General features: G+C 39.3%; 1 protein-coding gene across 14 annotated transcripts in view; it reads right to left on the bottom strand.

The window, feature by feature from the left end:
* Positions 1-14,554, bottom strand: part of SULF1 (sulfatase 1) — a 123,862-nt gene that overhangs the window by 26,713 nt on the left and 82,595 nt on the right. For all 14 annotated transcript variants that reach the window (XM_042035753.1, XM_042035763.1, XM_042035757.1 and 11 more), the window contains 5 exons: positions 5,755-5,905; positions 4,580-4,755; positions 3,888-4,016; positions 3,584-3,640; positions 2,469-2,598 (listed from right to left, as the gene is read on the bottom strand). In XM_042035753.1, the coding sequence (XP_041891687.1) occupies positions 2,469-2,598; positions 3,584-3,640; positions 3,888-4,016; positions 4,580-4,755; positions 5,755-5,905 (643 nt within the window). The remainder of the gene's footprint in view (positions 1-2,468; positions 2,599-3,583; positions 3,641-3,887; positions 4,017-4,579; positions 4,756-5,754; positions 5,906-14,554) is intronic.

Below are 14,554 nucleotides of genomic sequence, written 5' to 3'. Positions count from 1 at the left end.
CTAAGAGGTGCAAAATGACTAGAGCAAATCTCCTGCAGGAACCTCATATTAAACTATGATGGCTCAGAAGTGCATATTTGGAACTCAGAAGGAACATATTCGGACTAAAGTATATTTATTTGACCTGTTAACTTTTTTTTAAGAACTTCTCTACATGGAAAAAAATCCTGCAGACACTTATTTCACATTGCGGTGCCTCACTGAAGTCCATATTATTCCAGTGTTGGTCTTCAAATTCACACCTTACCTATTCTATGCTGGCTTTCCTGTGAGCACCACATGTAGTCTGTCCTTGAGAGAGAAGTTGGCCTTGCTTCCTAGGGCTGGCATGAGGGTGAAAGCAGTGGGAGGAGTGGGTCTGTGCCCCACGGGCTGAACAAGCACAGAGAGAGGATGCTCCACCCCTCATGATGCTCTGCCTAACAGAAGCTTTCCATAGGCACATTTAATTCAGCATCCCTGCAGGAAGCCTTCAGGATGTTAGAATTATCAGGGACAACTTTGATCTATTTGTTTAAGAAAATAATGTGTACACACCAATGGCTGCGTCTGAAAATTGGTCTTAAAGAGGTCAGTTCAGCCCTGTCCTTCATCCGTGAGGGATGGCTGCTGGGCTTTGTGCAGCCAACATATCTTCTGCATTGAAAAGACCTCCATGAGACTTTGTAGGTGGGAGACCCACTATCAAACACTATTGCTCTTGTAGCCTCCTTGCTGACTGAAGCCCTTCTTCCTTCACCGTTTTATCAAACTGGATTCACCAATATGGGATGATCTACTGCCCTGGGCTGAGAACAGGGCTGTGAGCAGTGTTTCCTACTGCTTCAGGTGTGGTATCTGGTCAGGACACTTAACCTTTTCTATTCGTATGTGGAGAAGTAGTTACTCCAAACCCGGATTTCAGCATAAGAGGCAGTACATATAAGGAATAATTGCAAAGAAAATATTTTGTTACTTTAAAATGAAACATCTTAGCACCTAATAATCTAAATGACTTCAATGATCTCTTTCAGTTTTTATAAAGCATTCAGATTTTCAAATTTAATCTCTGTTTACAATGGCAGTGCTTGAACTCCTGGAAACTTTGCCCTTGGGTGAGACTGCGACATTGTGTATATCCCTTCAAAAGTGGCTGCATTTAAGGAGCACGTGTGAGGTGAGAGCTGTGACAGAGGACCTGACCAAGGATGTGACAGCCGAAACATTAATCCAGCCCAATCTGTGCTTAACCAAGATTTACTGTTACACTCTGCAGGATGAGAAGGGGATGGAGCCTTTCTCTAGGAGAGCTCCCCCCAGCTCCCTCGGGCTGGCCGGGCAGAGTGCGACCTGCTCTGGGAGAGGCACCATGGGTGGCAGCGGAGGGGAGCAGAGCACAGAGAAGGCTTTGTGCCCTCGTTCAAACCAGCCCACCGAGATCTCAGCGCCAGGCCCACGGCTGGCTGCAGTGCTCTGAGCAAACATCTGAGGGGAAAGCGCCAGTGCCTGCCTGGGAGAAATCACCTCCCACTTCTCTGGGGAGGTGTGTGAGGATGGGGACGGAGCACAAGGACAGCAAGGCAGGCACAAGCCACTGCCTGGGGCCCGCAGCATGTGCCTCAGCATGGTTGGAGGTGGTGTCAATGAGAAGGCACACAGCTTGCTTATACATCTCTCCAGGAAATCCATCTTCATATGTTACCATAGGTATTGCATTAATTCAGGATGGATTGAAGAGAATTTGGAGTCAGAATCACTTTTCTTAATTTATTTCTTCTCCTGTGCATGCACCGCTGAGATGCAGGTGTAAGCATAATAGCCAGGGGTGCAGTAATTTTTGGTTTTACGAGCAGACAATTTGTATCAGAGTCAGGCATTATAATGAAATCATTAAGGCTGCAAGAAGAAAAAGTAATGCTTGGGTATGGTTATCACTGCCTGAATCCTTACAGTGACCTGAAATAGGGAGTGTTTCTGGGCAAGGGGAGCCTTCTATTTAAGGTGTTTCAATAAATAATATAGGATGATGATTACTAAGTGTGCTGTTCAGTTGTTCATCCCAGCAAATGAACTAATGTACAACCTTAGGACTAACCAGCTTGCTTTGGTAATCCTGGACTAGCCCATTGAGTACAAGATTTCACTGCTCAAAAAGATTCTCTCTCTTATTAACAATTATGACTGAACTATCTTGCATATTTATCAATACACATGATCAAAGAAAAAGTAGTCATTTCATGTTATGTTTGAGCATGGGAGTTTTACAATAAGCTCTGTACTAAGACAGCAAATGAAGGACTGGGTCTTCAACACCTTAAATTGGACCACTGCTTAGAGAAATTTTTCTGGTCCTTTTTGCTCAGAAGATATTAACAACAGTGATCTTTTAGTTACGTTCCAAATGCCATATTCTTCAAATTCTTTTGACCCATAGTGTAAAAATGTATTTTGCCGCGACATCTAGAAAACTGCAGTTATTTGTGGCTTACCTGTCCTGGTTGTTCACAGGCTGTCTGGTATCTTGCGTGCTGGCATAATTCTTTTACTCTCTCATACTTTGGTAGTTGATTAGACTGCTGAGTGTTTTTGTTGGATTCCTCCTTCTTACGTAGAAATTTGCTTATTAAAAAAATAAAGTTGAATGTTTTAGATACATTGTTCTAAGCTCTAAGGATGAATGTAACTTGAACAATGAAGCTACTTGAAGGTTTAATGTATTCTCAGAGAAAAAAAATCCCCACATTTCTGTTATTGACCTTCAGTGTAGGTCACATACTGAAAAAAGGCTCAGGTAATTGGCTGAAAATTGCCAGAAGATAAGCAAGTGCTGCTAAAATATGTCTAACTGGTACAGTTCAGCACTGTTCATACATAAATGTAGGTTCTTTCACAAAGCAAAACTCTTTGAACCAGTACTTTCTTGGCTGAAAAACCCAGCTGAAGACACAACAGGACTTTCACCCTCAGCACAAGCTTGGCTGTATCTTACACATTACAATGTGTCTTGTATACACTGTTGTGTAATACGTCAGACAAGGTTTTCATAATCTGTAAAGTCATAAAGTGCCAAAAGAAAATTGCTGTAAAATTTTTACCCACAGAAAATTTTCACAGCAACAACTGGCAAGGTGAGAGGGTATAAGGAGTTATCAGTGAAGAGAGGAGCAGTAATAGTCATGAATCTCAATTACACATAAGTCTTAGCTGGAACAAAAATGAAGAATGCTTCTAATATGTGATGGGAAATACAAAATCATTTGATAGGAGGATTCTGCACAGCTGGATTTGAAACAGAGATTTGGTAAGAAAATTATTCAGATGATGACAAAACTGGGCACAAGCACAATGTTAGAGAAAGAGGCTAGGAGAATCACCAGAAAAGCATGCTTTCAATTTTCTTCAGAGAAAGGGGTTTGGGAGCACAGTAGCTTACAAAGGCAGTGGTGGGAAACTAGGAAAAAAGTCATGCCTGTCAGTTTGCTTGCAAAACTTACTGCTTCTCTGACCATAAAAAAGAAGAGGAGGAAGCAGAAAGGAAAGTGTGTACAAGGGAGTGTTCCCAGCAGGCAGGCTCTCCCAAAAATCTCTAACCCCTAATAATTACCCTCTTTCGACTAGAAATGTGTCACGCCAAATTTTGGTCTTCTTGTTTGTTCGAAACCTGAAAGTAAAATAAAAATATTTACTGCTGGCACTGAAGTATACCACTGTAAGTGTTAAGAAATTATTTCTGAAAAAAACAACTCTCCATTTATATATACGTGCAATTTCAGAGATCTACTACTTAAGAGACGCTTCAAATGGGAAAGCTGTGGTCATCATTTTCACAAAATCTGTTTTTCTACTCAGTTGTTGATTTACTAAGGTGTTTGCTTCTGAACTGACCAAAAAAGGATCTTGGGACCCACCTGTTTCCTGGTCTCTCCAAGTCCAGAAGCTTTAGGACAGATTTGCCATCCATATCTGGAGGTGTGTCAAGGCCTGCTATATCCAGAATTGTTGGAGCAAGATCAATATTCAGAACAATCTGAGGCACTCTGCAAGTCAACAGGAAAGGTCATAGTTGTCATGTGTTCAATGTATAAGTCTTCACATTCTCTTGGAAATAGAATGATAATTAATGCTTATCAGGGCTTTGAAGATGTAAAGCTTTACAGAAGTGCTAAGTTTAGAAAACTCCCTTTGAAGTCTTCAGCTCAGAACGATAGGCCAGTACTGCAGACTGACATCACAAAGAAAAAGTTAAGCACAATAAAACAAGGAGGTGCAGCAGCAACACTGCTCTTATCTCACTGACAATGAGGGCATGATGCCACCCATTCTGCTAAACCTCAGAGTGAGCAGTAAAGATGAGCACATCGTTTTTAAAAGCAAAATCCAAGTCTAACCCTTACAGGACTATGCATTACACAGTTTTCTCATGGCATTATAACTTATTCATAATATGCAAAGTGGAAGAACTGCCTCTTCATGAGACTCGCTGCTCTGCAATAATAGGGCATCCTTTATGAAATGAAACTAGACAGAGTGATAATTACATGCTCTCAGAAACATTTTACATTAGGCTCAACAGCTGTGCTAGAGAAATAAGGGAACATACACTGATCCCGGCTCCACACTTGGACCACGAATAAAGAAAGGAACTCGAATATCAAAGTCATACGGCATTGACTTCCCCTTGACCAGTCCGAACTGCCCGATATGATATCCATGGTCAGCAGTGTAAATAATGTAGGTATTCTCCAGTTCTCCCATCTCTGCAAGCATTTGGTGTAACTGCAAGCCAGCACAGAAAGAACTCTGAGTTAAGTGTAGCAAAACGTGTTTTGTGCATAATCATGTATAACCATCCTTTACAACTCTTAAATATACAGGATCAAACATGGCATCAATGAGGTTGTTGACACAGATTCTGGGGATTGGCATTTTTATGTCTTGCTTTCACCGTGCTGCTAAAAAATCAACATATAGGTTCAGTTTCACACTTGACAGAGGGGACAATTAAGCAAGTCCAGAAAATTAGACTAGAAAAAATATGGTAATGATGGGATAGTTGCATTAATATGTCCAAAATTCACAGTGTACTCAAACACAGTTTGTGAAAAAAGTCTGCTACAGCTTTAGGGGAAAAGGTACTCATATTTGATTTACTGTGCTAGTCTACAACTCTCTCATTCCTTACAGTTGTGGGCTTGGGAAAAAGCTGTAAATTTTTATTAAAGTTTAAAGAAATCTCTCTGGGGGAAGATCTTTGGTCATGGTGCTTGGTTTTGGAACAAAAAGTCATACAAAGTACACCTAATAGTTCATGTATCATGTTACCTATAATTAGTTGTACACGGCATTGCCTAACTTCTGCAAACACTCGTAGACTGACACCTGAGTTGCTGTGATTTGCCAGTTCCCAGATTTCAACTGAAGGACAAACTGTGAAGGGAGTGTGTGAAATGAATAGAAGTTGTCATGTGTGCACCTGTGTCTATCCATGTGTACACACAGGTGATGCATCTTCTGTTAATACCAGGCTTTATATTAGGCCCAATGACTTTTCCCTTCAAAAAAGTAGTTTTTTAACCCAGCAATTGAAAGAAGAAAGCCAGGAGCTTGGCATCATGTTGCAGAGAACCAGAATTCATTTCTACTGGGAAAAAGTGGAGTAATTCCTCACAGCACAATGACTTTCCCCAGAATGCAGTTGGTGAAGGTAAAGAAAGAATTAATTAAACTTTGTTACCAACTAATAACATTGTATTCACAGCAGTTTCTTGCACTCACTCTTTCCATAGAGTCGTCAACAGACATCAGGGTCTGAAGTCTTTTGCGCTGCAAGACATTTGTAAACTCCATGTGGATTGGCAGCATGGGCCCTGTGTACTGCATAATCCAGTGCTTATCCATGTTTGGTGCATAGTTATAGCTGGGAGTGCTGGAGGAAAAGAATGCATCTGAAAAGTTGTGCAGCATGACAGGCATCAGAGGGAGGTGGGAACTCCTCCAACACAGAAATAGCCAACAAACAGTTAAATCACAAATTCCATGTGGTATCTGACAAATACCAACAAACATCACTTCAGTGGCTTCCAAGCTTCATTTGGTCATGTATCATCTCCTAAAAATATTTTAACTGCTTGCTTTCCAAGCTTTCTTTCACACTCAAAGACCACTACAGGTTCCATGTTAACATTTGGGATTTGCTAAAATCTGTTTCTCAAACAAAACTGTAGTCATCAAAAAAGCTTATCTGAATGATGCATCTCATATAGATAAGCAGAAAAATTAAGGAAGTCAGAGATCAAAAATGACTGCTTCCCCTTAATATTAGGGTATATTGCCCTGATGCTCCCAGTAGAAAAATTACCTTTAAATAAAAGTCAAAGAAAGGTATTTTCCAGTGGGATAGAGAAATTGAGCAGTCAGTATTAAGAACAGCACCAGTGTTACAGTTGGTTCTACACTAAATACTGTTGAGGTGTTTTTATTTATTTAATGTGAATGCAAAGCACAGTGCATTGCAAGTATAAAATGAACCATGACAACAAAACCGAGCTAACAGTGCTCTCAATATTAGTACTAAGAAGAAGTATGGAACAGAGTCCTATCTAAAGCAAAGAATGATGCTTTAGGAGTTTGTACAAACATCAAAAGAAATATTTAAGAGCGGTGTTCTATCCACAGCCAGCGTATTATGAAAGATGTCCTATAAGAAACAAGAATATTTTCCCAGAGATATCACCTTGGAAGAAAAGGTGTGGCAAAAAATGTCTCAAGTGAATTTTCCCTACAGAGAAGCATGTTACAAGAGCTCTCCATCAGTCTTGTTTTTATACCTAGCATACATGGCAACAAGGTGAAGAGAAACCAAGCAAAACTGATGTCCCATAATGGTTTCACCTACATATGAACAATTTCCTTCTCTAGAAAGAAGGAATCTAGGCTTTGTCATTCTGATTAGGTTCTTTGGGTTTTATATTTCCCCTGTTTCTATTACACTGCAGTACATGATGCACGAATTGCAGCATTACATTTGAAAATTAAACATAAAGAGAAAGTGAAGAAAATACTGTTGTGTGATTAGATTAATTTGATTCTTATTATTCTCTTCTCAGTTTAGAATAAAAATTCAATTCAATATTAATTTGCTGCTTAGGTACAGAAAATTATAACGTGCGCTAACAAAAGGTACATTTTTCCCACCGAAATATTTATGTGTAGTTGTCTTTTCTTAAAATGAACAATTTCAGAATACTGTATAACTTGAAGTCATACCTTTGACCAGTCCTTCCCTTAGCTTTCATTTTTCTTTACATGGTTGTATGTGATCACAGGAATCAAGTTGATTTTGTATCAGATATTGTATGTATGACCTTTAGCTACATATTCTGAGGATAAAAATCAGCTGAAAGAATAAAGTAGTAAACTGATAGTCATCTTCAATAAATTACTGGAGTACACATTTTAACTGGAGACCATTATTTGAGAAGCTAGGCAGAATTTGAGAACTATGCCTCTAGTAAACACAGCAAGTTTTGACTAACCTACTTAATCATTAGTCTCAAGGGAAAAGAGAAGTAAGGCAACAGTATCACAGGACTTTGATAGAGATTAAGGAGTATGAAAAGGTTAACTCCCTACTGAGCAAAGACAAACATAAACTAGAATTCCTCTTCTGCTGAAAAATCTTTTATTTCATATTGAAAAGTCAAAGCTTTTGTAATTTCCCATGGTTGAAGTCTGACTTTTAAAATTAATACTGTCATAAAATTAATAAGATTTATCCCAGGAGCACAGCCCTCTGTTTTACTGGCTAGCCAGCAGTACTAGCAGAGGGAGACCCAGACCTTGAAGAAGCAAGTCTTAGGAACTTATCAGTTATCAGACAGAAAAGAAGGATATTTCCAGTGCAAATTTTTCTCTGTTTCCTTGGAAGTTCATCAGACAAGATGTTTTCCCATGAAAGAGCTCAGTTTTGATTAATCAGCATTTCCTAGTAAAACCCTGGGGTTTTTTTCAGTGGGGTCCTGAGTGCCCCAGCCACAGAGGGATGAGGTGGCTGTGAGCTGAGCTCAGCCGGCAGTGCGGTGACAGCCTGCTGCTGTGCCAGGAAGGAGAGCCAGCTGCTGAAGCAGGCTCAGGTCTTATGTTCCCAGGCTATTGTGAGAAGCCTCCTCCACATAATGGATAGTTTTTAAAAGCAGCACTCAAGGGTTTAGCAGGGTGGTTGAAACCTTTCACAGACACTTTCCAAATGCATTTTGAATTTTCTGGGTGAGAAATGCAGCAGGCAGAGAGTGAGCAGAATTTTCCTCCCAGACAATTCAAGGAACAGGAACCCTCTGTGAAATATCCAGTGTCACTGGCTGATGGATAAATGTGAAACAGGGGTCCATAATGTCAGAGAAAGAGTACTAAGGAAGAGACAGAAAGGAATTCCAAAACCCCACTTCTTGTGGGGTTTTGTGTCCGAGTGTTCAAAACCCCACTTCTATATGTTCCCTGTGTACCCCAGTTTGTTGGGCCTTTCAGAAATCCACCAGAATGGCACTGGTTGCCAGTCATAAGATCTGACCCTGCTCTCAAATCTACCTACCTTTTATTTTTTTGGTGTAAACCAACCAACCAACCAACCAGCCAACCAGCCAACCAACCACTGCAGAGGTAAATCCTAGGCAGAATATTGCTGGTTTCTGAAAACTTTTCCATGTAGACAAACCTCTTCCTGGTCAGCGATAATATTTTATCACAACTTTTTTTCTTGAAGCAGCTGGAGATATCAATTAAATGCTTAGCTGTTATAAGCCCTTGAAAGTCATTATGGCATGGTCTCTCACTGTTTCTATCCTTCCATTTTTGGGAACAACTTTGCTCTGTACTGACAAGTACTGCTGTAAAGTAACACTGACATCTACATTTCCTTGGTTCCTCTTTGCACTGGAAGGATAAAGTTGAAGATAGGTACCATGTTTTCCATGGACTCCTCTCAGTCATGAGTCCATCTTGTGTTGAGTACATCAGTTCACCCATGATCAGCACACAGTACCAGGTAGCCCATTATTTTCAGGTTGTCCATGCCCTCTAAGTCTGGCAAGTTGCTACTGTAGTACTTGTCATTCTTGTAGAATATACTAACTTGGGCAAATCTAGATTGCTCTGCTGCTCACTTTTATTTGTCCAACACATACTGTGAAGAACTTAATACACAGAGACCACTTGGCACTCCATAACAGATCTGTTCTGGCACTGGAAGATGTCAGGTTCACAAAATCCTGAGTTGATACTCTCAGTTAAACTAACAAAAAAATTCAAAATACTTAACAATAACAAATGCTGAACATAGTCAGGTACTTTCCTATAAATGCATACTTACAATGAGAACATTTCACCCTGAGATTTTGTAATCAATTACTTACGTGAATAAGTTTACAGAGAAATTTACAGTGATAATCAAATGATCTATAGACTATGGAAGGAATAAATATTTATAAGCATTACTGCATTTTTAAAGAAAGATTCTCCACAAAATTTATAATTTATTTGTCTGTAAACATAAGTTCAAATAGATACTTATAGTTATGTTGAGAGAAAAGGAGCAGTATTAGCAGTCACTGTTGTAATCAAAAGGCCTCAGTAACTCTGACAACATATTTACTATATTTATATATTTAAATTTGAACTTCAAAATTAAGAACGCATCTTATTTGGCTTTTAAGGTACCACAATAACTTTAAGTTAGACAAGAAACAATAAAAAAAAAACCAACAACCCAAAAAATGGATGCTTGTACTTGAGGATCTATTAAAATGGAGTCTCCAAACAAATAATTAAGAAATGACTAGCTTCGACTAGTAACTGAACTGAATAGTGATAATGAAATAAATGGAATATAGCCCTTTTGCAAATCACTGTTACTAAAAGATATTTTGCAGTTTAAGAAGGGATTGCGAGAGTTCAGCATGTTTTAAGAGCTTCAAGAATTTAGTACAACTTTAACATTTGCTTTCTAAAAAATTGTCTAAATATATACATGTCTCTAACAGATGGGATAATGTGGAAAGAAAAAAGTATGTTTCCAAACATTTGTTCAATTTCTCATAGGTAAAATCTGTGTTTGCTCCTATTTACAATCTCCTAATTCCCTCCTGTTTCTACTCAACAAAAGAAATTATGTTCACAAAAATACTGTCTAAAAATGTTGGGCTTGAATAATTCCATAGAGTTCTCAGGGGGTTTTATCCCAAAAGTGTTTGGCTAATCTTCTGTTTGGATTGGGATTCCTCCAGTTAGTGAAAATAATACAGTACTTAGATGGCCCAAGAACATTTTTGTTTCATAAAAATAAAAGTCAACAACATTTTAAAATAATACCTCTGGTAAAACTGATTGAAAAAAACGAATAGTTTCTGTACAGAATTAGCACCTCTATTATTCTTTGAAATATGATTAGCAAACATGGCATAAGTGGTCATGTTTCTTCAAGTGTAAATAAACAAAGGAAGCAAATTCCTTGTTTCCAGGGAAAGTAGACTTCCAGGTTTAGACACTGTTCTTGGAAAGCAGGAAGCCTAGGTTCTGGCCAAAATTAGAAGTCAAAAAAACCCCCACAACCAGTGGCCATGATCAGTATTAAAGTGAAGTTGAATTTCACCATTCTGGGTCTGCTTTTGCTGCCTTTTAAAAGGGGAATCTTTTAAACCCAGTGATATTTATTGATCTAGGTATGTGGGGTATGAAAGTTTCCAAACTTACATTCCAAAGTGTAACGCAACCGCTATATTTCAGAACAAAGAAGTAAAACAGTTGTTGCCTGTTAAATGTAACACCTTTTTCATTTAGGAAACATAATTTGATGCTTCTGCAGAAGTTAATTGTGCAACTAAAACATTACATTTCTATTTCACACCATTTCTTCTTGTCTTGTTTAAAATCACACCCACAGTGACGAGTGTTACGATTTTGATAATTTATCTCTAAGTCAGGGGTCCAAGTAGGCCTCAGGCCAGCAGTGACACTACACACTGACATGTCAAGATTTATTGCTGATGCAAATGTGTGAGCCCACTCTAATGGTCCCGTGTCCACATTACAAGAAATACCATTGTTACTGACAGATGTTTGAGACTCGGCCTCAGTGACTCCAGTTGCAGCCACCCCACACCCTAAACTCACACTAAAGACTACTCTGGGGATCCAGAGCTGCAACAGCATTTCTTTTGACACTTCCCTACTGCAGACATGCTGACCTACACACCTGGTATATCAGCACCTTTCATATGATCTTTAAACGGAAATATAAAGTTCTGCCTTTCTTATCTGCCACCTTTTCTTAGCTTATGAAGGTTTCTGATCTATTCCAAGACATCATTTCTATCTGCTCCTCCTAATGTTCCTAGCTTGGCAATAGGATTGCTTCCAGGTAGTCATAAAATCTGGCTGTCAGTTCTCCTGCCAGCCCAAGGATTTTAACTCAGCACAGCCAGTAGTGGTTCAGATTTTCATTTTTTACATTCTTCAGTAAACCTGTCTCCTGCAGATTTTTGCTTCTAATGTTTGTTTACTTCACAGCTTATAAACAGCTTAAGTCTGATTCACAGTTCCCCTAAGACTGGTTCACACTGGAAGGTAGAGGGAAGTTAAAGTGCCAGAGGCCCTGCAAATAACAGATAATTCAGGCTTTCATTAGAGCATCCTTTGAATCAGAGCTTTCCTGCTCAGCTGTCTGATGAAACAAGATTGTCCTGTAACATAACTTCATACTTAACAACAACATTTCCAAAGGCCTAACAACCCTGCTCCTTGACAGATGATGTTCATTACCACAGCAAAAATCTCAGTATTGCTTTCATCTAGTAAGTCTTCTACAGCCCCATTTTCTTTCACAGAAATAATGTCTGGGGATAGTTAGAGTACATGCATTAGTGTGATTTATTTTCAGAAAATATATCACTCATTATGGTGATAGCAGCCAGAATAAACCTTCAGAAATATTTTTAGATGTCAGAAATAGGACATATTTTATGGAGAGGAGAAGTGGGAGAGTGGGAGGGAGAATGGATGCTTAAAAACAATAGTCTGCTGTTTCCAGTGTGATATAGTTTGTGTTTAATTTTAAACTGGAATTAATAAGAATTAACAGGAATCACTTAATAAGTAAACAGTGTACACATCATTACTGTTCATGTCTTTGGAAGACTTTCCATGCGACTGAGCCTGTTTGTGCTGAGGAGGACAGGACTGTAACATAATGATGGTAATTCTTCACTTTCTTTTTGTCTTTGACGTACTTTTCATAAATCTTATGGACTTTGCTGCTGCATTCATTTGATTTTATTCTTGCCATGCTGATAAGTGAGGAAATGAGACCAATAGACGCCCACACTTGAGGGCAGAGCTCTCCCTGAACTGGAGTATTTCCTGCCATAGCCACTCCCGTCTTTATATGTGCCAGTGGAAAACTTCTTCTAAACAAACTTTTGAGTTGCTTTTTTGATGTTGTTTTGTTTTGTTTTAATATATAGTGGCAGTATTTCCATCTTTAGCAGGCACTTTACCAGCAAAGAGACATCACATAATTTAAGGGTCTGCTTCAGCTACTGTTCTTTTAAGCAAAACTTCTCACATGTGGTTGACAGGCTATCTTAATCCTTGGTTTGTAGGTATAACCTTCCATCTCAGTTTGTTAAGCCAGCAAGCAGCTTTTGACCTGGTTTCCCTTCTTTGTTGGAGGTAGGCGTTACAGTAACATGATACAGCAACTACATTTTTAAAAACAAAATCCAAGGTCAGATGGCTGTCACCCAAGGTCAGAACGAAAGAGATTCAAATGGTGCTTGACCACCAAGGAAGAAAACCTAAGGGTTAAATGTTCAAATTACACAAACCTTGGCAGGAGGGATTTTATTGTTCTTGTGCTGTTTTCATAGGGAGCACTGAATATTTCTGTGAGAACTGAACTTCTCATATCTTTTAGAGCACATTGCTCGTATTTTTGATAGAGAAATCAGTAGGAATCTTCAGCCACCAAAACCCAAGTTAGCAGTTTATCTTCAATTTGTCTCATTTCTCAGTCTGCAGACTGAACTTTAACACATGCAGTTCAAGAAGAAACAAGACAAGCCAGCAAGGATCTCTTGAGGTCATTGGAGAAAAAACTCTTTGCAAGAAGGTTGCCAAGAAATAAACAACACCAGAAGGCAAGAAGAAGCACAGCTGAGTGCTCTCACAAGCAGCCTACCAGAGCAAGGTATTTAGACCCCAGGAGTCCACACAAATAAAAATTAATTTTAGCTAAGATTTTGCTTAATCTTTGCAGGTAACAAATAACCTGTATAAGGTGCAGAGGCAGTTAAAAATTTTGAGACTAACTAAAGCTGTTTGTTCTACTAGCACAAGTTAGAAAACAAGCAGGCTGAAAACACCAAGCAGTAGAAAGTGTCAAGAGCATGATAAACCAAAGCAAGTTCCTACAAGCACTTGTCAGAAGACAGGGAGCAAGGAGCCTAAAATGAGTTGCTTTGGCCTGGGGAGAGGTAGGGTGAGATACAATGATTCAGTGCTTTTCTTCCAGACACTGTCCCCACAGCTAAGCGGAAACAGTTTGAATCCTGCCCTCCTGTATGATGGATAGTCCCCCAGGAGACAGGATGGCTTGCCTGAGGCCAGGCAGTCTGTGCTACTAAATGGGAAGCAATCTGTTGAATGGGGTGAGAACAAATAGATATAACACTCTTGCTATGAAAAGTGGCAATTGAAAGGAGGCATGGGAGAAATCCGCTCAATTTGATATAGTGACTATTCATTACTCTTCACAGAATGGGAAGTAGGGGACACAGGTGGCATAACCAAGATTCAGGTCTAGAAGGAAACAAAAAGCAGCCCTTTGTCCCCTGTGAAGAGAGTGACACCGTGGAACTTGTTGCCACAAGATGGTGAGGCTGCCACCAGAGTTCCAAAAGAGATCAAATCAGTGCAAAGAGAATGGGGCACACTGACCTGGATGCTTCACCTAAACTGGTGATTTGCAGAAGCTAGAAAAACACAGGGAAAAAGTTTGTGGTTTTACTTTCCCCTCGCCCCACCATCATTCCCTGCTACTTTCTGCTGGAGCACATAATTCAGGATACTGACTGAGGAAGTTCTTCCATACAACCCAATAATAACAGGTGTGTCTACCTTATTTACCAACTAAAATCTTCATTAGCTCCCTATACAGGCAGAAATTACTCTGAATACATAAATAACTACAAAACATTGCTGACTGGTTTGCATTACTTGCAGTCTAGTCCCAGGAATGTGGGATCATGGAGAATGTAAGATTATAAGGTCAGGGAAACTGGCATATCTAGAAAGTAGCAGCCAGTAAGAGGATAAAAAGATGCAAAACAACAGAAACGTTACCATGTGCCATGAACAGCAAATCTCTTTCTGGCTCCAACTAGTGATCAGTTTATGCATGCTGTTTATGCAGTAACTACCACTCCTTGAAATATTAAAGTATCTGATGTAAGTAGAAAAACCATCCTTGTGTGTGAACTATTGCAGCATGTCCAAAATACAACTTTTAGACCAAGAAGCTTTCCCA

Source organism: Corvus kubaryi, unplaced genomic scaffold (assembly GCF_017639235.1).
Source record: "Corvus kubaryi isolate FWS band 111438036 unplaced genomic scaffold, C.kubaryi_AGA036_p1.0 37385, whole genome shotgun sequence".
NCBI lineage: Eukaryota > Metazoa > Chordata > Aves > Passeriformes > Corvidae > Corvus > Corvus kubaryi.
This window is presented reverse-complemented; position numbering and strand designations above follow the sequence as displayed.